At 41.3% G+C, this 25,305-nt stretch overlaps 1 protein-coding gene across 2 annotated transcripts in view; it reads right to left on the minus strand.

Annotated features, from left to right (window-relative positions):
* SHROOM2 (shroom family member 2) overlaps positions 1-25,305 on the minus strand; it is a 127,743-nt gene that overhangs the window by 32,851 nt on the left and 69,587 nt on the right. Inside the window, exons 3-5 of one of the 2 annotated variants that reach the window (XM_065856265.2) lie at positions 13,721-13,849; positions 5,631-8,280; positions 3,612-3,712 (exon numbers count right to left, since the gene is read on the minus strand). In XM_065856265.2, coding sequence (XP_065712337.1) covers positions 3,612-3,712; positions 5,631-8,280; positions 13,721-13,849 — 2,880 coding nt within the window. Of the gene's footprint in view, positions 1-3,611; positions 3,713-5,630; positions 8,281-13,720; positions 13,853-25,305 lie in introns of both variants that reach the window. The other variant, XM_065856258.2, reaches the window with a different exon arrangement.

Raw genomic sequence — 25,305 nt, forward strand, 5'->3', positions numbered from 1 at the left:
GTGAAATATATAACAGAGAAATTAGACCTCTTTCATACCACAAAATATTGAAGCTTGTCAGTACATGCATGAATTGTTTGCCAAAGTAATTTTTCACTGATTTGTAAGGAAGCAGTTGCCCAAGATTACACCATTTCTTCCTCAAGAGGAAAAGGTCAGAAGGTGAAAACATTTTGCTTATATAGTTCTGGTAAGAACATTAAACTTGGGCATTTAGGTCAATTTAGGCATAAGGAATGACTTTTTATTTGTTTTTTGTATGATAAAGGCTGCTCCTCCGTCTTCACCAGCTGAGAGAGGAGCAACTAGTAAGGCATAAAAGATCTAAAAGAAACATCTAATTAGAGTTGACTCATGCTGTGGTCCCATACTTGATGCCTATTAAATGTTGAAAGATTTTCCGTGACCTGTGCTCTCATAAATCCTTTTTCACTTTTTGAAATGATGTGATTTTCATAGACATTGCAGAAACAAATTAATAGAGATCCAAGTCAAATGTTGTTAGAAAGGAAACAAGAACAATGGCTGTGAACACGGCTAGTAGGTGGCAATCTTAAGAACTAGATCACAAAGCACTATTCTTCTGATGCACATTGACTTTTATGTGTTCTGTGTCATCCTGCAGGAAGCCACAGAATACAGGCCAGAACACAAATTTCCATCTTCAACCTTTTGAAGGGAAATGTCAGTTTAGAAATTGTAGAGACATCTATAGAGAAGTTAATTATATAACCAGCGTATGTCATTTGACAAATACAGGAGGAGAGATGTTTAAGGAGTGACAGGTTCTACATCTGTAAAAAGCTTTTGTAACTAATTTGAAATGGAAAGAGTCATGTCTTTAAAAACAAGAAGCATCAACTTTGGTTTTACAGATCATCCGACTTGCATAACACTTTTAAAGTAGTCTGAAAGTTAAAAAACATATTTAAAATTGCATCAAGCCTCAGTATAAAAATATTCAGCTCGTGTAAGATGACTGTTTGCATGCCTGTAAGTTCATAATACGAGTGGCTTAGTTCTTCCATGAGAGATGATAATGGTTACTATGGACCACTGCTTTCTCTTCCTATAAAAATAATACTCCAAGCTATTAAATACTGCCATTTGGAAGAACATGTAGCTTTTTTAAAAAGGGAGATGAAACAACCTGAATTCATTGGAAGCACTTAGTAACCTCAGATGGAAAAAACACAGCCCAAAGATGAAAGGAGTTCACAAATTATCTTCCTCAACTTTAAAAGAAATCCCAACTTTCAGAATTAATTTCAGTTTAGGTTTTGCGCCAAAAGAATACTGTAGCAAAATGAACCAGGAGCAAATAGCCCAGGAGAAAAAAAAAATGCTTATCAAGCACATTTTGTTTGTTTTTAACCATTTGCTGTTATAATAGTCCAGCCTTTTTTCATTCTATGCTCAGTGCATTACAGAGACTCATGTTTCTCTTGAAAATAATCATGGAAGCTGTAATGGTAAACATTCAAAATTTATTTAAATTTGTTTTGTTTTGTTTATTTTTTCTGGCACAGCAATTGTAGCGGGGAGCAGGGGTGGGGGAAGCCAGAGGTGGACTGTAGCATTGGACAGTCTCTCACCCACAGGAGGCACTGGGGACACCACAGCGGGGTTCCTGCACATTCAACCCACACAAATGCCCAAGGGTTGCTCCTGTGCCCAGCACAGCCGTGCTGGCTTAGGCAGCACAAAGGCAATTGCAGCACGCAGATCTCAGTAGCATGAAATAAGGGCCATCAGCAACATAATCCAAACCCAAATTTTCAAAGGGAAGTGCTAAACATGACCACAAGGAAGACCTCAGGTTTGGTTAATAGTTAATATTCATGTTCTAGAATATGCCTCAGATTAGGTAGATTTGCTAGTCATCTGCAGATTGCTAGCTTTTAAAAATAGGAAACTAAATGCCTCTAGGTCAGCTCAAAAAACCCATAAAATCAATTCATGTCATGATGAGTCCAGCTCCTTTTGACAACAAGAATGCCTTGCTAAAAGAAGAGCATATGGAAATACATATTCTTTCCCACAGGACATCTATTCATCATCATGCAGTGGTAGTTAACAACACAGGAATTAAATGTCCAAATGAGAGATTTTATTTAGTTATTTTTTTTAATATGGAAGACATGTATGCCCTCTGCATAACACAAGTGCTGAGGGAAGGACTGCCAAAGAGACCATTTTACAAAACCTCCTGTAATGCAGTGAAATGGCCAAATACTACATCTGAAATAGTATGTCAATATAGGCTGCAGCTTAACTGGTGCCCAGTCATGTGATTTTCATGGATCCCGTGATTATAAAGCAAGAATTGTGCTGCACAAACACAGCTAAAATGCTGGCGTAGGAGTATTATTCACACACTTTTGTGACGAGGGTTCAGCACTGGTGGATGGAAACCGTTTCACTTGTCCAGAGCTGCTGTCTGCCCACAGAGGCATGTCTGCACCCGGCTGATGGTGCTGCCGCCTCCCCCCTGGCCCCACTCCAGCCCCATCTCCCCTCCGCACCCCTGTGCACACGTTCACACCCTCATGGGCTATTCATTGTGAAATCCCTATAGTAGGTACAAAGGGCTACAAAGAACTAGAAAAATAGCAGATGGTCTCTTCAGCTGGGCAATAAGTAATGCAAAATACAACCAAATAAACCCACAATAAATATTAACGTTTAGAAGCTTTTACGGTTGCTCCTGGAGTACGTGTTTGCTACAGTTCATATTTTTTCCCCTTGAGATATTAATATCACTTCAGAACCAAAGAAAGCCTGTAGAAATTATTTTTCTTATATGTATGTTACTCCTGTTTACCAAAACCGCAGCTATCAAACCTGGCGCTAGCAGTGTGTGCACAACCTCAGCTCAGCTACCATACGCCACTTAAGCAGCTGCGGTGTGAGCGGCGGCTGAAATCGCAGCTCACACTGCAACAGTTCCGGCATGTTGTGGGCCAGGAGGGCACTCCCCTGCATGCCAAACACTTAAGGACTTGAACTGCATCATGCATATAGTCATACACTTGCAAAGGGTCTGAAAATATTGTGCAGTTTAATTAAAACTTGAATTAACAGAGAAAAGCAGAGCTGATCAAATGGGAAAACAACTTTTGGTGGCTTCTGTTTCTGTACTGCATTCTGGAAATGGACAAGTAGAGAAAAGTCCAATTTACAGCACTACTGTTCCAGTAGCGTGCTCTCTTTGCCAAGGATAATAATGGAAAACTCTTTTGGGAAATCTCAAGCATTCCCTCCCCTGCTGCCCTCTTTCTCCCCCTTCACCAAAAACCTGTAACTGATAAATATGAAAAAAATTCTGAATCGTTTCATGCACACTAATAAGAATCATCTGTCTCTGAACAAACTGTAATATACTCAACACTTGACAATTTCTTCAAACCTAGAGTCCCCATACGTTTCAGTCCCAACATTAATTCTATCATGCACATTGAAGTATGTGGGGAGAAGAAGGAAAAGAAGGGAAAAGGGCATTGCAATAAGTCTGAAATCATCATGGCAAAACTTCCAGTTTGGATCAGGAAAAGATCACATCAGAGTTGTCATAAGAAAACTCTCGAAGCCAGAGATTAAGAAATACTTACCTTACAGTGCAGTTCCTTTCATCCAGATTAACTTCAGAGAAAATACACTCCCCATCTTCCTTTAAATCCTCTACTTGCCTCCTTACTTCAACTGAGACTTCCTAAAAGTGGTTTATAGAACATGTAAGACATCAAGTCATCATGTTTCAGACTCACAAAAAATCTATGATTATGGAACCTCTTATTTGTGGGTTTGCCCTATTTGAATATACATGAAGTCAACAGCATAGCATGTCTTACGCTTGTTTGGTTTTAAGCGGCACAGAATGCTGTGCGACCTCGTGTGCAGCCGACCTGGCTGTGCTTGAGTTACTGCTCTGCTGACCTACAGAAGAGCTTAACATTTATACAAACCTTCACAACTTCCATTTGGAAAAGATAAAAACCCAAAATGAGGCAAAGAAGTTAGAGAAGAGTTGCTCACATTTTAGAAGAGGTGAGTACACACCAGCTTTTGAATCCCTGAGCATGTACTTCAGTTTCTCAGTAAAACACACAACATCGCTGTTCCAGAATTTTATTATCTCACTATCTTCAAACAACCACACCCAAAGCATGGCTTTGCATTACAAACACTGAACCTACAGGAAATTTAATTGCGCATTAGCGCTGGAATCATCTGAATCACATATGTGAAACAACATCTTTATTTACTTCAGTCGGCTGTAAGCATCTTCAATGTACTTATCACCATATTTTCCAGGTGCCTAAACAGGTGTCTCCTTTTTGCCCCAGGAGGCCTATACTGAACTTAAAGGCACTGACTAATAAACCAGAAATGCATATATGGAATAGATTATGATTTTTCTGCTGGGTAGGCAATTATTTAGTAATTTAGTTAATTTAATTTTCAAAATAACTTCCAGGTGATTAATTCCAGTGCTTGGGATCTCTACCCTAGTAAATTACCTGCATAGTCGAGTCTGCATATAGAGTTCAAAAATAACTTTCGCAAAACTTAGAGACACAAAGAGTTCACAACTTTTAGAGATTAACATGTTGGTTTCATTTTGAGCTATTTTCATTCTACTCCCTGTATATATATGTGGATGTGGATGTATGTATGCAATGCTTTTATCAAGGGGAGAAAAAAAAAAGGAAAAAAATAATATACAACTGCATTGCCTCAATTATTTTTTTGCATAAGGTGAAGTTCAACACAGGTTGAACACACAATGAGGCCTTACATCAGGTAATCTTGCAGCAGTTTGAATAACATCTTTTAAACAGAGAACTTAAGAGACTTGGTTTCTCTGTTTACTTCCCCTGCCACCTGCCAACCATTCCCTGGCCCTGCTCAGTTAAAAATTAACTTCATATTTACTTGCAAGTTGAAGAGACATTTGGCATCCCTCTAAGGAATAAATTTATACATCTTAAATCAAGAAAACCAATGTAAAATAAAACACTAAGCAGCTTCATTTGCTGCTGTAGTGTAGATTTAACATTAACAGGCATATTTTTAGTCTCTAAACATTATTAGACAGAAGTTTTATCCTATGTAGCTTTTCCACCAAACAAGATCAGAAGAGGAAATCCATGGAAAATGATTAGACCATTAACAGAATTGGACAAAAGTAGGTATTATTTCCCCTGGAATATTTTTCTTCATAGTTTCAGAGAACTGAAAGCCTTAAAATGGGGAAAGCAGCCACACCAATGAAGAAATAACTCTGGGCAAAGATTGCTTTGATCCTCCTATACCTCTACTGTAAAAAAGACGATATTATCAAATCAAACAGGTTGTTTTCTTCCATCTGGCTACAACACACAAGAAATTACTTGATCCAATTGCTCTTTCCTACACTCAGTTCCTGTGCAATACCAAGTTTGATCTTCTTCATTTTACTAATGAGAGCTACCTGTAACAATTATTCCCTTACTGACAAAAGGGAAACACTGCACCACATTGTATTTCTAAAGGGCAATGTTCATAAAAATTAAGTCTTTCCCCTTCTACCGCTCTCTTGCCCGCCTCGCCTTAGGCAATTTAAAGGACAATGAGAAAGACACTTGTACCTGTTTGTAGAAATCAGCAGAAGGGGATGATCTAGACCTCTCATGGGTGTACTGGGCTTTCTCATGCTGTTCGTGGCCTGCATCGAGGATATTATCTGCTGAATGGTATCTTCCTGAGCTCCTTGGCTCTATCAGCTTCCGTTGCTCCTTCCACGACGCCTGATACTCTGCAAAGGTTCCCAGGCGCTGCGGCTGCTCAGATTTCACAATCCTATCAGCAGCCTTATTGCTGCTACTGTGGTGGACGTTATCTTTTGAAGCATGTGCGGTTTCAAGTCCAACAGAGGCTGCCCGACCTCTTCTCTCATACCACGACTCCTCTTTCTCTTGTGCACCATGAGCTTTCCTATCTGGCCTCTCAGGCTGTCCCTCAGCCAGACTGTGGGGAGCTGGTTTCTGTGCCAATTTCCTATAAGCAGACTTACTTGTTTCTTCAAAGAATTTCCACCTGTCTGCAAACGAGCCCAGGGCTTCTTCAGATGTATTTGGACGGCAGTGAGCACGGCACTCATCTTCTGACATCCCCACCTCATTCATCTTCTCCGGTTCAGAGTAAGACTTCAGTTTTTGCTCTGTTGTGAACCTCTTCCTGGCTCCGATGCGAGGAACGTGATGAGTGCCACTCCCTGTAGGGTTCGGTTTAGCTTGTGTAGCCTCGAGGAATCCAGACACATCTTCAGAAACCAAAGCCAATAACGAAGAGTTGTAACTACCAGTTTTCCGCTCAGGTGACCTGGGGAGACATTCAGCGTGGCTGGGCTCCAAGTCCCGCCGTTTGAAGGATGTTGCCCTCAGAACCCTGGCCTGTGCTTCCTTGAGGTGGTCTTTGTAGCTGCTGGTAAAGTTGGTGTCTGGGGAGGCAGTGACATTTTCTGCTGAGTCTGGCTTCCAGGTCTCATTGCACTCCTCTGTTTCAGATGACCCTACTAACGTAGCGGTGCTTCTACTTTTCTGCAGCTTTGCTCTTCTCATTTGGATCTCATTTCTCAGGGTTGTTGCAAAACGATCACTCCTTCGTGCCTGTTTAGACAAGTGAGTGTCAAATGGGGCCTGTCGCTGCTCTGTTACCACTTCGAGGCCGTTGTCAGACTGTTTTTTCCCTTCCTGAGCTAAAGAGTGCAACATTGGGGTCTTCTGAGGAGAAATCTTGCTACTCTCATCTTTACCCCACCTAAAATCTTTCTGAGCACATCTGTTTTCAGTGGTAAACACACAGCCCTTCACATACTCCTGTGGACCATACCTAGTTTCACTTTCCTCAGAGCTGCTCTCAAAGTTTTTCTTTTGTCCAGACTTTTCAATATGATTGGTTTTTTTAGCTTCTTCTACTACAGCACACCTAGCATCCCCATGTCTGTCCATGGGGTAATGACTATTGTTCTCACATGCTTTCAGTGAAGATTCAACAGATTGTTGAGGTAGATAGTATTTTGGTTTTTGGACCATTGTGACAACTGTGGGATTTTCGTGAGGTCCAAGTGATGCATCAGTCCCCACTGCAGGTTTCCAGCTGTCATCCTTGAGTTGTAGTGGCTTTGAGCTTCCCTGAGCAGGCTGTTTTGCTGTCACGCAATAATAACGACTCTGTCCAGTGTTGTCCACTTTCTGTTCAGCAGCACTGTTCACAGCAGAAGTGTTGAGCAAACTGGCTTGGTTTGGACTGTAGCCATGAAAATGATCTGTAGGTAACTCCTGAATGCCACTATATGCCAGATAATGTTGCTGATCTTTAGGAGCAGCTAAGAGTCTTGCATTGTGAAAAAAAGTGCTTTCATCACTGTACTGGTGCTGGTGGTGGCAACTGTAAGCGGGCTGCGCAAACCGAACATCAGTGCTGGACAAGGACGACTGCAGTTTGTTCACCATTCCTGCGTTACTATTATACCTTTCACCAGTAGAAGAAAAAGTGTGTTCTGAACTAAGATCAGATTTATAATTGGAGCTGCTGACCCTCCTGTCACATGCTCTGGAGGGTTGCCGCTGCTGCTCCACAGTTTCCAAGTTCCAGTCACTTCTGAGCTGAGAGCGGTTCAGGGCTGTAAAGTGCTGCGTGCTGGCACTCTCTGAGTACGCAGGGCCATGGGCTTTCTCATGGCCTTTTGTAGCAGCAAAGCTGTCACTACGAAGAGGTGGAGGTGGGGGGGGAGGAGAAGATGACTTCTTCTTATCAGGAACATACCAGACAGGTCCAAAACTGGATCTTCCAGAGCTAGTGAGCTTTACATCAGGGTGTTCCTCTATTCTAGGACTTCTGTTGTTCTCATATTGGATGGGAGTTGGCAAATAGCTGGGTTTGTCCTCTAGCCCACTACTGTCATTCAAGAACTGGCCAGATTTGTTTCCATGCTTAATCGTCTCCCAGTGGCCTACTTTGTATAGCATGTTCTCTGTTGAAGAAGTGTCTGCATTGGATAGAGTGTGGTCAGGGGTGCTAGAACTTGTGGAGAAAGACCCATAGGCTGAATCCCGCTTACTTTGGCTCCCTAAATGATCAATGCTACTATTAGACCTTGCTGAAGAAAGTCTTCCATACTGGGCTACTTGTGGAGTGTGGTCCCAGCTGTCCATACTTCCCAAAGAGCTGAATTGGTCAGAGGTGCGATGTAGACTTGACTGATCCCATGAGTTTGACAGGTCATGAGAAGAGCAACTACGGTAGAAAGCAAACAAAAAGCCTCAGCATAAATATACTAGTCAAAAAATGCCACAACATAATTATAAATATATAGCCACCAATTTTACTAACATTGATTAAGATCCACCTGCATAGCAGTTACCCAAGAGAAACAATCTAATAAAATTGGAATTTTGAACACAAAGTCAGGGATTTACCTTTATACTATGCCACTGATTCAAAGTTTGAAACTTTTGTAACTAACCCAACTTCCCTTTGTAAGTTTATCAATAAATAATACATATTTATCTCCTTGAATGCTCCCCTCTCCTGCAAATTGTTGATTTTGCTGATTTTACTTTTAGACAACTTTAGTTTGAGCCCCATTAGCTCCCTCTTTCCCAGGACAAACTCCAACTTATTTTTCAACTTATTTTCCAGGCACCTCAATTCTTCTAGCTGTTCAGCTCACATACTTCCCTGTTCATCTTTTGTAAGCTCACTCTGACCTTCTTGAACCCATAAAGTTATTCCTTTGTCCTGCTTATCCAAATCTGCCCATTCATTTAATATTTTCATTTCTAAACTAATGCTCACTAAAAACATTTGCTTCAAATGCTACCATTGTAGTTCTGAGCCTCCACACACACGGTACCAGTGTGGTTTGAAACCACTCTGACACCCATACAACATTCAATATCATTCAATTCCACCCAGTTTCAAAACACTGACAGGAAACCATCAGCAGGAGATGCCAGAGCAACATAAGCTCTGCATGGGCAAAACTAAACTTCTCATCTTCCTTCAAGAATCCTTACTGCCACCAGTTCCTCTCTGCCACTCTTTCCTCTAGAGAAATGTCATCTTCGATGATGTACATTCTCCGGATCCCTTACCTAGGACGCTATTTCAAAATCTTGCTGCTTCTGTTGTTTTCCTACCCTATCCGTTTTGTTCTGTTTTCTTTTCTTTTATATCTTTCACAGCATACGCCCTCCTGTCAATCCAACACACTGATGCTGAAGACAAGTCTTTTCAATTATTCTCATCACATCTCCCTGTTTGAACTCCACTGGCAGCCTCTCTTGCTTTTATAAACCAAATTCAAATTCTTGCCCTTGCATGCAAAGCCCCTTGGTAGAAATCCCAGAATTACTCCACTTCCCTGTAGCTATAATTATATGAAGCATCTATCAAATCTTATGCAGTAGAGAAACCTCTGAAAGCTAGCAATGCAATTAGATCAGTCCACATAAAAAATACAGAATGATACACATGTGGGTTTTTTTTCCTTTCCCTTCCTTTCCCCTCGCCCCCCCATCAAAAATATTGCAATGGTCAACTAAACCGTTCTTAGGAATTCAGTATTAACAAGAGAACTGCTTTCCCCCCGACCCATCTATTACTTATGGCTTTCATAACTTTTTTTATACAACCTGGTCAAAAGCAATTTATGTGAAATAAGAGAAGGTATACTTCATATTTATTTACCAGAAGTATTTTATTAACAATATACACTAGCATTGGCCTCATCTTGTGGATGTTTTGCTCTTTCATTATTTTCGGCATTTTAAAACATCTTGTGGAATACTTAAAAAGGTCTTAATTGTCTTCTTAGATAGATACTGTGGTTCATGTAAAAAAATCTCTTGGTCATTATTCGGACCTCCTTTGTCAATGAAGAATGTAAGCCAGGTATTGCTATGAATTGCTGGTATTTCCCCCCCTCACCCCTGCCTTCAAACACTAAAGAGATACTTGGCATTGACTGAGTGCAGGAAAGCTTCAATTTACAAGTCTTATGTAGATCTGCTGGTATCAAACGCGAAGCAGAGATCATCAGCTTAAGAGTGAAAGCCCCGCTAGAAAATGCCTAATGGAAACTCAGCAGATGCAGCAAAATCTTCAAAGAAAGACAGGAAGTTTCTGATGGCATGCTACTGCCAAGCCTGGCCTCCTGCGGTCCTTAACTGCATGGTGATCCTCCCATGAACCCTGACACGGACCAGAGTCCAAAAGCCACTTCTCTGCCTGAGGCTGGCATCCTAGGATACCCTTCTCTCAATAGCTGTTTTAGAGTGGATTCACAAACATTCACAAATGCATCTACACTGCTGGTTGAAGGCTGGCAGGTAAAGTTCAGAAATAATCTACAAACACCATCCTTGGTCACTTTGGCACCACCCCTCAACCCTGGGGCATAAATTTCTGCTTCTGGGTCCTCCCATAAATGACATCTCAGCAAATCAGACAACATGGGATTACAGACCAGATATACCTGACTCTAACTGCCCCCAAACTCAGTTGAAGCAGCCTTCTCAAGGCATACTTGCCTCACACCTACATCTGTCAAGCCAGAATGAAGCAAAGGAGGTTGTGGGTTTGAACTGCACACCCAGGGCGCCCCCTGCCCCCCCAAAAAAAACCAAAAAAACAAAACAAAAAAAAATTATTCTATTACAGTATATCCTACTGGAAACAAATGCAGGGTCTAAACTTTCAGCAACTTAAGATAGTGCACTCATCCTCAGTCTAGGGTGGGCTAGAGAAAAAGTCTGCATCTGTGCTGTTAAGGTTTGATTTCTGTGAAAAAGGCAGCAAAAGACTCACAGTGGGAAATTAAGGCACCAAAAGCTTACAAGGTCTAGCTCTCTAGCCTTGCACAAGAGGCACCTAGACCTGGTGCTAACCCATGATAGCTTATAGTTTTTGAATGAAAGTCATATGATTAAAAAGATACACATACAGTGGCTGTGAAGAAATGGGCTTCGGATCTACCCTCTCTCCCACCTACACTAGTACCGTCTCTTCTGGTCTTTGTATCTTCCTCTAGCTTCATGTACCTTTTCAAAGGTCCAAATTCAGTAGGCTGGAAAAAATTCCCATCAAAACAAAAGCCAAAACAGCAACAAACCAAACCAACCAACCAACAAACCCCTCCCCCAAAACAAAAAACTCAACTCAACCAACCAAGCCGCCACAAAACCAAAACAAACAAAAAACCCACAAAAAACCCCAAACCCAACAAAACAAAAAAAAATTACAAACAAACCAACCCCACCAAAAATGAAACACCCAACCCCAAACAAATCGATGAATGAGATCTTAGCTTAATCTAGTATCTACCTAGGTAGTAAGGCCATTTTTCCAAGACTGTTTTGCCCAGCTGTACCCCAGACCTCAAACACACAAAATCCAGGTATATCCTGCTCAAAACAGAGCAAAAGCTTCTCTCCCATGATTGAACTCTCCATGATTTGCAAGTCATTTAGTTTTCACATTCACAGAGGGAATGCCGGCAGGCACATTCAGAAGAGATTTTAGGCTGTGAATACCAATCTCAGATGCTTAGCTCAAGGAAGGACAAGAAATTCCAGAAACAGCCCAAGGATGGGATCCTTGGGCTAGAAACATATCCTCCTGGGGCTATTTCTGTTATCTTCTTGCATACTGCTGCTTTCAGCTACTGATTGCTGTCCATCCCCTTCAGCTTGGTGCTTGACTTAGAGTGCATGGTGTTTCCTGGCTTTGTGAATTTGGGGAACCTCCGAAGCTGCTCACCTTCTCTTTTTGCAGACCAGCAAGTCCAAAGGAATCCCCCCACACCATTCCGCAACTGGGATCCTCAAAATACCCAAATCCTTGGGCTGTCAGTCTGGGAATGCTGGGTCTTCAAAGACAACTCTGCTTCTGAAACCATCTTAGGCAACAGACACCAGGACAGACAGATCTCCCAAATACATCACCTTCCAAGTGGGCAGCACAGGCAGCCAAGGGGATCAGGATGGCAGTGCCTTGGGAACCCTGGTATTAGACTGTACTAAAGCCACTAAATCTTTCAGCAGCATCTGAGAAAGCAAAATTAGCCCTTTTTGTTAATATTGATGTCTACCAGTAGTTGTTGCTATTTCTGACATGTGAGGGGAGAGGACTGCTCTGTTCCCCTTCCCCATAATTTCTGCCCAAAGCCTATTTCAAACTGGCCTTGAACCAATTTTTTTGTTGTTTTTTAAAAATAGTGATTCACCCAGCTCCTATCAAATCACACTTTGAGACATATGCCTTGTAATATTTTACTTTCACAAGGTACAAGGACAACCATCAGGAAGAACAGGAAGCATACACTGATTTACAGCTCCAGCAGAAGACTCAGGGGACCAAAAGTAGAAATTACTCAAGTTAGCATTGCTACCAAGAACTCGATAAAGTTTTTAGAAATTTCTGCATTTTGTTTCTATGTACAAGGACTTTTACTGCCTTCAAATCTACAATATAAATCTTATTCAGTTCACCTCTATGAAACGTAAATACAAACTCGGTAAATCAGTGTAAAGCAGCAGCAATCATAATTAGAGGATTTGAGAAATATAATGTGCTAACACTTCTGTAAATGAAGTACTACAAAATGCATTTCAAAACCCTTTCCGTCTAAATGTCAACATTCCTACTTTATTCAAGGGCAGCGAGTAAGTTTTTTTTAAGAATGCTAGAGAGCTTCTAAAGAAAACAAATGCTGTAAAAATTACGGTAAAAGTGACAGGAAAAATAAAATCTTCACGTATCAATGTTCTTTTTAAACTACGATAAATTAACATCAAGAAGTAATGACTGGAAATGTACAGCAGTAAGTACAGAAAACACAAGCCTACTTTCCAAACTGGGATTGCGTACCAGACTAATTTTCTTCAAAGCTCACTGTAACTATGGTCCAATGGGAACAGAGAAGAAAAAGCAACAAAATTAAACAAACAAACAAACAAACCAACCAACCCCCACAACATAAACCAAAAAAACCTTGCGAAAATGCTGAAAAATGTAACCTATGAGCAGGAAACAAACAAGAACCTGTAACCAGACACAACTAGAACTGCATGGGTGCCAGCCTCTCTCCCCTAGTGCTGAATGAGACCTCACAAATATTAAGGTGCTTTAAACAGGAACTGAAAATCCTTGGTCTTATTACCTCTCTGCACAAGCAAGAGCACAGCTGTAGGGGAGATCAGATTACAGAAAGACAGTCTAAGTAATAAAACCAGTAATACCTTAATGTCTAACAGGAAAACATTCTGCACCCTCCCCCTAGAAAAATACTTTTTAACGGCCTGAAACAGTATTTTTCAATTTCTTCTCCCTCTACTATTTCACTTCAAGTATGTCAATTTTGGCTTCTTTTCTCTCACAAAAGTTTGGGATTTTACCAGTGGACACTGAGAGGAAATGCAGAACAAGAAACAACCTTTTGAGCACCTTTAAAGCTAGATCCTTACCTTTCAATCACACGCACATATCACATACTGTTTCTGAAATCCACTCATCCATATGTCAAACTTCCCACGCTCCCCCTTCAAGCACAGGCAACACTAAAGACATGTAAAATGATCACTCTGCATTCATGGTTTTAAAAAACAGTGTACGACCTACATTATTATTGTCTTGCTGTTGGAGCTGAATGCATGAAACTTAAACGGAGACCCACCTTGCATGGTAGCGCGAGTGCCAGGAAGTGCAGGCACTGGAGGAGGAAAGGTGTGACGTGGCCGTCTCAGGTTGACTTTCTGTAAATTTGGTCGCGTGCCAGGAGTGAGGCCTGCAGGCTAGGTCATTTCTTCTGAAAACGAGAGTTAGAACGTATTAGTTTAATGCAAACAGTTCAGTAAAGTGACATGCAGAAGAAAAAAAATACAAAATCTACCAGGGCAGTAGTCAAGTGCTATACAGATGGGGCAGAGGTACAATGACTTTAAATGACACCAAATGAGACAACTTTCTACATGCATGCCAGTTTTGAAAAGACACCAGCATTCCTTTAAAAATGTCTGAAATGCAGTGAAACCTCAATGCTCTGCAAGGCCTGTGCCTGACTTTTTTTTTATTATTATTTGTTGATTTTAGGGGTGGGGTGGTTTTTAAGAGGGGTGGAGACAGGCAAACAAATTTTAAAGCACCTGACACATACCCAGAGGTTTAACAGTTAAAGGTAATACTGAGACTTACAACTCTTTTAAAACATGGCAACAGTACAGTAGGGCTTTGGCAGGGTTTTACTGTAGGTATGGGCTTATGGGAGCAGGTAGGAAGAAAAGAGTTAATGACGGGAAGGATTAAAGCCATGAGCATTGTTTCATACAAGTTAGTAAGAGTGATACAACTAATAATTTTAACTCCAGCCAAGTTCTGCTTCAGCTCTTGAAATGTTTGGCACCCCAGGTATGCAGCCCAGGTTTCTGTTTTGGGATTTATTTTTTTTTAAAGGGCACACCTCAAAAACAGTTCAGCAATTCAAAGTCCCCAAATATCCTCAAAAATATCTACAAACGTACATGTTTAAATAACTGAAGATATCCCTTCTAAGAAGTACAACAAGAAGTTGTTGGAGCTTTGTGCCTTGTAAACCTTTCTGAAAAACTGCTCTACACTTCTCTGCCCCTTCCTTCTGTTCAGGAATTATTAACAACAGCTTGCACTTCCTTCTAAGGACTTGCTGCTTCTAACACCTCTCGGTACTCATTAAATAAGTGCATTCTTTTCTCTCAACGTTAATAAGCCTTCTGGGTGGAATTCAGCTACTTCTGTTTCAGTGGGCAGGTGCTGAGTGTGAGCTGTTTGCCTAGACCCTCTCAGTCACCTGAGAACAAAGCAGAATCTTACTGAAGGTAATTCATCCTGCCCTTCTCTTTGGCTCATCATTGTCAAAGGGTAATTTAAAATTTAGAATCACAGAACAGTTTGGGTTGGAAAGTACCTTCAAAGGTCATCTAGTCCAACCCCCTGCAATGAGCAGGGACATCTTCAACTAGATCAGGTTGCTCAGAGCCCTGTTCAGCCTGGCCTGGAATGTCTCCAGGGATGGGGCATCTACCACCTCTCTGGGCGACATTAGACAAGGTATAACATGAGACAAACCCCATCATTCTAAGCCACAGTCTGTAAACAAAGGCTTACAGGACCTTAGTTCTTGAAGGTTTTTTAAATGCCCTTATGTATTTCACTTATGTATTTATGAATCTTATTACTGCAAGGTTAAATAATTTGTTAAGCTGAGAAAGTGTTCCCAATTTTGAACTTGAATTCTAAAGGCAGTTCTAATTTTTTTTCACTCATTCCTCCTTTTTATAAATTTGGGTTATCAAACAACCACTGGACTGAGAGAACAAAACTAAAGTTCATTATAAACCCAGTATCTTTTTGCAGTACACTCAGGAAGATCTGATGAATTCCACGGTGAAGTGCCTTTCCAAACTCTGCATGCAGGACTACAAAAAGAGAATAATAATTCTGCAGGGAAGCTGTAATTTCACTGAGAAGCGTAGCATCATTACTGTCACTAAAAAAAAGCAGTAATTGTTTCCATAAACAAAAGCCTACTCTTCTCAGCATGACAAAAGAGAAAACAGTTAAGCAGCACATCACTGTGTTGTTCTTTCTTGGTAGAATACGAAATTCAGAGAGTTGGTGGAGAAGCCCAAATACTCTCAGTGTAAACAAGTGCAAAGGATTCTGCTCAGCCATGCGTTGCTGGGCTCCAGACAGCTCTTGTATACTCCAAGGGCCACAAGCCTGTGTGCAGGTATGGAAAAAAAAAACTTGTTCCATTGTTCAGCTGCACAGAACATCAAAGAGTTTTTTTCCTCAGAGCTCACACCTAATGGTATCAATACCAGCTCGGTAAACCGTGAATACCTATTTAGGCGAGTTCAACAGACCTCATAGGCATCAATTCAGCAAATAGGTTTATTTGTTATGAGACAATTACTTTTCTGTGATGCACCACTAAGGAAACACAAGACTAGAAAACTAGCACAATACAAGGTATATTTGGAGTATGAGGAAACGAGGTTGGGAAAGAGGACTTCTGAGATGGTTCGCTATGGGTTTGGCAAATGGTAGAGGAATTCAATCACTGGGAAGGAACAGAAGGGATGTACTTCTAAATTCAGTACTGTACCTCATGGAACTTCTCAAGATCTTCATAAGATAGCTTCTTGCCACATGAACATCATTTTCAGATGGCATTTTCTGTGCTACAACATCCACCACCACTTTCATCTTCCTGAGCAGCCAAGCAAGGGGAGGAGGAACAGACTCGACTGAGCTGTGATGTGATGCACAAGTGGACAAGAACTTACCAGTTCTGTTTCATTTTTTGTATTTGTGGACACATGTATGTTTTTAAGAGGTACTTTTTTTTTTTTTTTTTTTTTTTAGACAGAATAGTCTGCACAGCCTAAAAATGCTGGTGAGATACCTGGAGGATCGAATCACATAGATATCTGCTTTTGTTGAAGTCCACAACATGATTAAACATTAATTTACTGTGCACAGTCAACAATGCTTTCTGCTAGATTTTCGCCATTTAATTGTATTTACTATGTCCTGCACTTCAAGAAACAATTTTTTCTAACAAACAGAGCATAGCATGACTATTGATTCCAAAACCCAGCACAAATAAGTAGAAGGACTGGAATGAAAAGATTAAAAGACTCAAAACAGGAATATTTTACAGGCAACTAAAGATGCTGGAAACTGAGCATTTATGTTCTAATGTAATGCCTCTGTATTAATTCTGAGTGACAGAATGAGATCATCTGAACCTACAACCCAGAAAACCTCTGGCATTAATGGAAGCATTAATAAAAGCATTTCACCGAGAGTGTTTTTGTACCAGCACATTTACAAAAGCTGCTGGGAGGAAAATGCTGATGAGATTTGAAGATACGATACAAAGGGAAGAAAACAATTTCTACTGACTATAAAGCAAGCCGCTAGATAGTGGTCTCAATGACATGTGTGTGCAAATACTTTAGCAATAAAATAACCTTTCCAATCCAGTTTTTCAGAATATATCTGTCCTTTTATAGTTACTGCTTAGAAGTCATTAAGAAAAACATTCTGAATTTCACAGGCTATAGAGATTAGAAATACGGGCTTAGATTGCTGCAGCAATACTGAGGATGTTGATTGGATATGGCAGGGTCCGGGGGAGAGAGAAAATGTAATTCCTTGACCAAGAGAGAAAAATTATTAAACTGGACAGGCAGATTTATCTGTAAACAAGAACAAAGGCCAGAAAAATATCTTAAAAATGAAAAGTAGACAGAAAATTGAATAAAGTGACAGAACTACCTCAGTATACAACAGAAATACCAACAAATATGAGCCATTGCCTCTGTTTTCTGGCACATTCTTAATTTCTGTAGGTACCATTCAGATAAAAGACCAGCAGATACAACAGAGATGTGTATTTTCCCCTGTCTCCAAAAGGATTTGTTTTATTCCCACCTACCAAAGAGCACCCTTATGGTAACCCTACCACATACAGGCTTTTTGCTCTTGGAGTCCCAAAGTAAAAGGAGGAAAGGCGGTTCTGGGGACCTGCCAGCAGGTGGAAAGCAATCACTGGGACTTATTTGCCTGTTAATGTTTTGTTCTAGCCTTCTGCTGAATGAACAAGGATGGAAGGCCTGACCACTGGCTCACATGTCAGTGTAAGGCTGCAAATATTTCACTGTGAGCAGCAGCAGCTACACATGACAGAGGCTGGACAGTATTTCTGAGACAGAAAACAGGCTGTCAGTCATCTTGTTACTGGTCCCCTCTCTTTAGCTCAAAGGGGTATTTTTCATAAAAGCAGGGCTGACGTAGTCACACAAAGACACTCTAACCCATCTCAAGAGCGAGGTAATGAACAATTCCTCCAGCGATATTTCAGGTAAAATTTTGGAAATGTGAAAATGAACCAAGAGTCACACTGATGTGGTATTTTAACCAGGACTGCTCAGGAGGCACTTTGTAGTATCACAGAGTGGTTGGGGTAGGAAGTGACCTCTGGAGATCATCTAGTCCAACCCACATGCTAAAGCAGGGTCACCCAGAGCAGATCGCACAGGAATGTGCCCAGGTGGGTCTTCGATGTCTCCAGAGGAGGAGACTCCACAACCTCTCTGGGCAGCCTGTTCCAGGGCTCTGGCACCCTCAGAGTAAAGAAGTTTCTCCTCACGTTTAGATGGAACCTCCTGTGCTTCAGCCTGTACCTGTTGCCCCTCATTCTATTACTGGGCACCACTGAAAAGTCCTCTTGACACCCACCCCGGAGATATTTATAAACATTGGTAAGATCCCCTCTCAGCCTTTTCTTCTCCAGGCTGAACAGACCCAGCTCTCTCAGTCTCATGAGAAAGATGCTCCACTTCCCTTTGTAACAGCAGTCTTGTGCTATTTCATGCCTTTACGCTGCCCAAAATATATTAATCCTTATTACTGCTTTTCACGTTAAATGTGAATAATTCAAGACAGCTGAGCTTGGCGGCGGGAAGGGAGGAGGAAGGGGCAGAAACTCGTCTCCAGTTCACGAACGGCCCCGCCCCGCCCGGTTTCCCCCACGCTTATCGAGGCCGCACAAAGTTCCCGCTCCGGCACCGCCCCCTGCCGGCCGCCTCCGGCGCCACGCCGGCCTCGCCCCGCAATGCTTCCTGCTGCTCATCCACATCAGCTACACCAGGAAATAAAACCTGGGTTTACACACAAATTCCCAGTTTTTCTAATTTAAAAGGAAGGATGAGACAGTGGCCTCAGTCAGAACTGAGCTGTATCTGCAAAGAACTGTCACACGCTGTCAGCACTAATTTTCTGAGTTAAAATTCTTGTAGTGGTTATATTAAAGATTCTTTAAAAAAAAAGGTATTCCATTTTCAGTCACTTCAGTTTCTACAGAACATTTTTGGATGCAAAGCTGCAGGCCACTGTTTCACAGCACAGTCCACATGTTTCAGTGTACAATTTCCTTGCAAGCCCTAGAATTTGGGAACCAGTCAATGCAGTTAAACTGAACAACAGCTATCAAAATAAGTTCTCTGTCTATTCACCAAGATGCACCTCAGACTTTTCAGTAGTGCTTTGTTTTTAAAAAATAGCCCCAAAACTTTCACAGTGACAGCAGGAGCTCCAAACTATTTTAAACCTCAACTATAACAAGGAATTTGTCCCTATTCCGGCGTAAGGTAAATGGCTACAAGCCTGCACTGCCTGCACGCCAAGGAAATGCAGAATGGCTGCAGCACTGAGATGAAATGGAAACCTACACGTGATTAAAGGTCAAACACACAGTTCATCAGCATTCTCAAACAAGAAGCACACTCGGACATAGCACGCACTGAACAGCACGTCTCACAAGGTGTCCTCAGATTGTTTCAAAGCCAAATAAACCAATTCATGCCAATTCATGTAGAGAAAATGTCAAGGGTTTGTATTGACAGCACAGGTGCCCTTGCTTGTCCCTTTAAAAATCCTAAATTACTTCATTGTCCCCAGTTTTCTCATGTCACCTCCCTTAAAGTAACACCAGGCCAGACATACTAACACTCAGTCAGCAAATATTTTATAAATCTGTATGTGCTTGGGGAAAAAAAAAAAAAAAAAGTCCTTCCAAGCCATGTCTTTTTTTCTTTTTTTCAGTTTACTAATCTTGTGCTCAAGGGATTAAAATACCCTAGAAGACCAACATATAATACAATTAAATGGGTATGCAACAGGCACTGTAAATAAACTACCAATTCACTTATTCTATTTATGAAAACATCATTCAGATATTTTAAGTCTTCTGAATCCATGAAGCAGCGGGAAACGAAGCTGAAAACCACCATGAAGCTGCAGTAACCCACAAGGTCCTCAAATAATAGTAAGAAATAACAGTGTCACTGGTTTTCCTTCCAAAAATAGCTACATATATTTTTCTTTGCAGACTGTGAAGATCTCACTCAACTGTCTAACCTGGGAACTCAAAAGTAGAACAGGATGATTTGTTTGTTTTTTCTAAAAATAAAAATAACAAAGATAAAATCATTATATGAATTTTTTTTTTTTTTTTGAATGAGCACTTATTTGGTTAAAATATCTTTTTTAAATTTTTCTCATCCTTTCTTCAAATAGACAAACAACATCCGTTTCTGCTGCCCCTTGCAGACAAAGACAGCAGGTGCTTTCTCTCTCAGGCAACTATAGTTGTCAAGGACAGCAAGAAGAACTTTTTCAAATACATAGCAGATAAAACTAATACCAGAGGCAATGTAGGCCCACTGATGAATGAGGTGGGTGCCCTGGTGGTAGAAGACACAGAGAAGGCAGAATTGCTGAATGCCTTCTTTGTCTCTGTCTACTCTGCTGGAGGCTGTCCTGGGGAACCCTGTACCCCTGAGACCCCGGATGAAGCCAGGTTAATGGAGGAGTTTGCTTTAGTCGATGAGGACTGCGTTAGGGAACAATTAAATAGTCTGGACATCCATAAATCCATGGGTCCAGATGGGATGCATCCGCGGGTGCTGAGGGAGCTGGCTGAAGTCATTGCTAGACCGCTCTCCATCATTTTTGCCAAGTCTTGGGAAACGGGAGAGGTGCCCGAGGATTGAAGGAAAGCAAATGTCACTCCAGTCTTCAAAAAGGGCAAGAAGGAGGACCCGGGTAATTATAGACCGGTCAGCCTCACCTCTGTCCCTGGGAAAGTAATGGAACAGCTTATCCTTGGTGTCATCTCAAGGCACATCAGGGATAAGAGGGTCATTAGGGGCAGTCAGCATGGCTTTACCAAGGGTAAGTCATGCTTGACCAACCTCATAGCCTTTTATGAGAATGTAACAAGTTGGATGGATGATGGCAGAGCGGTGGATGTGGTCTACCTTGACTTCAGTAAAGCCTTTGACACAGTCCCTCACAGCATCCTCACAGCTAAATTGAGGAGGTGTGGTCTAGACAATAGAGTAGTGAGGTGGGTTGCAAACTGGCTTAAAGAGAGAAGCCAGAGAGTGGTGGTCAATGGTGCGGAGTCCAGTATCTAGTGGAGTGCCTCAGGGGTCAGTACTGGGGCCAATATTATTCAATATATTCATTAACGATTTAGACGAGGGAATTGAGTGTACTATGAGCAAGTTTGCTGATGACACTAAGCTGGGAGGAGTGGCTGACACGCCAGAAGGCTGTGCTGCCATCCAGCGGGACCTGGACAGGCTGGAGAGTTGGGCGGGGGATAACCTGATGGAATTTAACAAGGGGAAGTGTAGAGTCCTGCATCTGGGCAGGAACAACCCCAGGTTCCAGTATAGGTTGGGGAATGACCTATTAGAGAGCAGTGTAGGGGAAAGGGACCTGGGGGTCCTGGTGGACAACAGGATGACCCTGAGCCAGCACTGTGCCCTTGTGGCCAGGAAGGCCAATGGCATCCTTGGGTGTATTACAAAGGGGGTGGTCAGTAGATCGAGAGAGGTCCTCCTTCCCCTCTACTCCGCCCTGGTGAGACCCCATCTGGAATATTGTGTCCAGTTCTGGGCCTCTCAGTTCAAGAAGGACAGGGAACTGCTGGAGAGGGTCCAGCGTAGGGCAACAAAGATGATTAAGGGAGTGGAGCATCTCCCTTATGAAGAAAGGCTGAGGGAGCTGGGGCTCTTTAGTTTGGAGAGAGGAGACTGAGGGGTGACTTTATTAATGTTTATAAATATATAAAGGGTGAGTGCCACGAGGATGGAGTCAGGCTCTTCTCAGTGGCAAACAATGATAGGACAAGGGGCAATGGGATCAAGCTGGAACACAAGAGGTTCCACTTAAATTTGAGAAAGAACTTCTTCTCAGTGAGGGTGATGGAGCACTGGAACAGGCTGCCCGGGGAGGTTGTGGAGTCTCCTTCCCTGGAGACATTCAAAGCCCGCCTGGACATGTTCCTGTGCGACCTCACCTAGGCGTTCCTGCTCCAGCAGGGGGATTGGACTAGATGATCTTTTGAGGTCCCTTCCAATCGCAAACATACTGTGATACTGTGATAATAGAATTCCCATTACTTCCCATTAATTTAGGCACTGCTGGCAGATCTATCTGCCAGGGTAACACAGGAATAAAATATCTACAATTTGGCAAAAGACTAAGGTCCAGCAGCAAAGCTATATAAGGAATGTGAAGAGCTTCTTGCATCACTCTCAATAATTCAATACAACCATGAGTTATACTAATCTAGACTCAAATGGTTGATATAAATACCATAAAGAAGCTTTAGGTTAAGTGCAATATAATCCGCTCCTTGCCATTTTCATTGTTTTCCTGCCTCCCCCGTACCTGTCTACATGTTTGGATGCAATAGAAAAACAAGAAATAGGTAAAAGTAATTTTAAAAGAAGGACAAGACATCCAAACTTGAGGTTGAAAACTTCTCCTGAATAGTTACTCCCCTACTTCATTTGTTCCTTATTTCTTTGAAAATGAAGAAAGGAAGGGGTGGTGGTACATATGTGTGAAAGCATATCACAAGAAAGAAAAACACAGAAAGTCCCCTGAAAATGTTCATGCAACAATCCCATGTTAAAAGATCCTCCCCAAATTAAAAAGCTCCCACAATATATTTTGAAGTAAACCTTCACCGTCATTCATAACCAATATGGATGATTTTTAAAGTTATATATATACACACACACACATATGTATAGATACACACATATGATATGTACATATAGATGTGCGTATATATATCTATACATATATGCAAAGTCACTTCTCAGGCTTTTCAAAACATGCCCACAACTTCTCTTTCCAGGTTGATGGTTTTGCACTTCAATCGCTGCTTTTTCTGTCTTCCCAATACACTGAAGCCCTAGTGAAACCTGACCCACAGTCCACTTCTGAATTTCTCTCCCTGTTTCTTTCTAGAGCACCACAGGCTGAACTGCTTGGTTCCCTTTTTGTAAGGTTGTCCTGCTGCCTTCCACTCAGATACAGCCTTGGATGCCCAAACTTTCTGCTGTCCTGAGCCCAGACAGCAGCAATTTAAGTGCTTTTTCTAAAGTACACTCTATGCCAGCATTTATACCATCTATCCAGGAAAGCAGATCTATCGTGAGCTTTATAAAAACACCACACACCATGTCCCTCTCACACTTACTCCCTGAATTCAAAAAAATATCTGAATGGAACTTCATTTGGGATTAACAGAACCTTATTTGGGATGAAAATTTGTTGAAGGTTATTATATTAGGTATCTGTTGAATATTAAATGGAAATGCTTTCACATCATTGATAAAATACTGCTTATATGAGATTTAAAAAATTAGCATGCCAGCTCAATAGCCTAGGAAAATGAATTTAAAGGTGAAGCTTGTAGTATCAGAAATCATCAACAACATTAGATTGTCAACTGTGCACTCTTTCCCAAAATCAACACAGGAGAGCTGACATACACAAATTCAAAGTACTACTGGCAACACTCCAGACATACCAGAATTTTTGTTTCAAGATTCTGCTTCTCTTTATTAACAGCAGCACACACTCGTTTGTCACAACCAATGTTCTCCGCATTTTAGCATCTATTCTTTTGGCAAAATCCCCTGTGATACACTTCACTGGAATGGGGTAAACCACTGATGAAAACTAATCAGCCTGGTATATGAAAAAAGCTCCTTTCCAACCTCAGGCAGCTGAGCCCTGCTGCTACATCCCCATGATCCGGTGACAGCTGGATTGGCCACAGGCAGAAAAATCCAGACATCCAAGACAGTGCATGTAACATGCACAGACACACAGACTGCAGAAGATGAACAGTTGAGAGAGAGAGAGAACACTTGGTAGTCTCAAGCAACACTGAAACCCATGTAGAGAAATGGAAAATAAAGAACAGAATTTTCATGAAAAAAACAGCCATTAGCAGCCTGGTCACTCTATGGCAAATCTATGACTGACCTACCATACTCAGCTCTTTTCAATGTATAAATGACCTCTGGATACACAATACCATAACCATAAATTGCCATGCATAAAAATAAAACCCTGTACCAGTCCTTCCTTAAGGTGAGAATTATTTAGCCAGCTTCTGAGACACAGAAGCTGTGTTAGCACATAGAGAATGCAGCACTACCAACTCCTAATAACAAACCATCTTATACCTAATATAAAGCTGGTGCAAACTGGCCACAAACAGCTGCTGTTTTCTTCAGGGAATGACTGCTACCCGTCTTGTCCAGTCTGAAGCCATATTATTGAAATCACCCCCACACTGAAAAAAAAAAATAAAGGTATCCCGACATTACAAGACTGACCAGGGACAACTCAGTTCCCTGTTTCTTGAACTTCTGGATCAGTATTCTAAATCAATCTTCCAACTATTTCGACGTCAGAGCAACACTCAAATTCTGGCCTTCCTATGGCTATTCTGAAACCTTTTTTCTCCCCAAATACAGCACCAGAAGTGACTTGGGTTCAGTAAGACCTAAGAGAAGGAATACTGAAAATAATATCAGCCAACATGATCAGTAAAGGAATTAATACAGAATGATAACCTTGTGGCCCAATTTAGACTTCCCCACCCAAAAGCTTTTTCTAAATTTCTGTTGAAACCATGCTGGCAGTGGTGGCATAGAAATGCAGAGGATAATGCAACCTTGAAGATATATTATGTAGTAAAATTGTTCACAAAAAGGAACAGCTAAAGCAGATGCACTGCAGGAATGGTATTTAATTAAATAAATATTTAGAATAATATTGCAGGTCTCAATTATCAATGATATAGTCTTTCTTAGCCAGAAAAAAATATTTGAATAAGAAGTAGAATCAACTCAACAGGCCCACATGAAGTATTTTTGCTCATCTATTTAAGAGCTTGCATTTGCTAAGTATTCAAACATTGCTGCTTAGCCTATTCTCACAGCACTTGGTATTCTCAAGTAACCTTCCAAATAAATACTAGCCACGTCATACAGCATCCAGGAGCCATTTATTCCAGCTTAGCCACCACTGAGACAAAAGATGAGTGTAATAGTGTAGAAAAACTACAATACTTTCCACATTAATAAAGACCTCAGTAAGTTTTTTATGCAGAAACTTTCTCTTGAGGCATCTTGGTCTCAAAAGAACAACAGATTTGAAAGGACAAAGTGGTGCATGAAAAAAAAAAAAAAAGGCAGGTGGAGAGGGAGCAAACCCTCTTCTGGACTACACATACAAGTCTTGCAAAAATTTCTAGTGCTTCCACTGAAAGTAGCATGTGAAGATAGCCATGCAACTGTAAATCACTGTGATATATGGCACTGTTTAAAAAAG

The sequence above is a fragment of the Patagioenas fasciata genome, chromosome 1, assembly GCF_037038585.1.
Source record: "Patagioenas fasciata isolate bPatFas1 chromosome 1, bPatFas1.hap1, whole genome shotgun sequence".
Taxonomy (NCBI): domain Eukaryota; kingdom Metazoa; phylum Chordata; class Aves; order Columbiformes; family Columbidae; genus Patagioenas; species Patagioenas fasciata.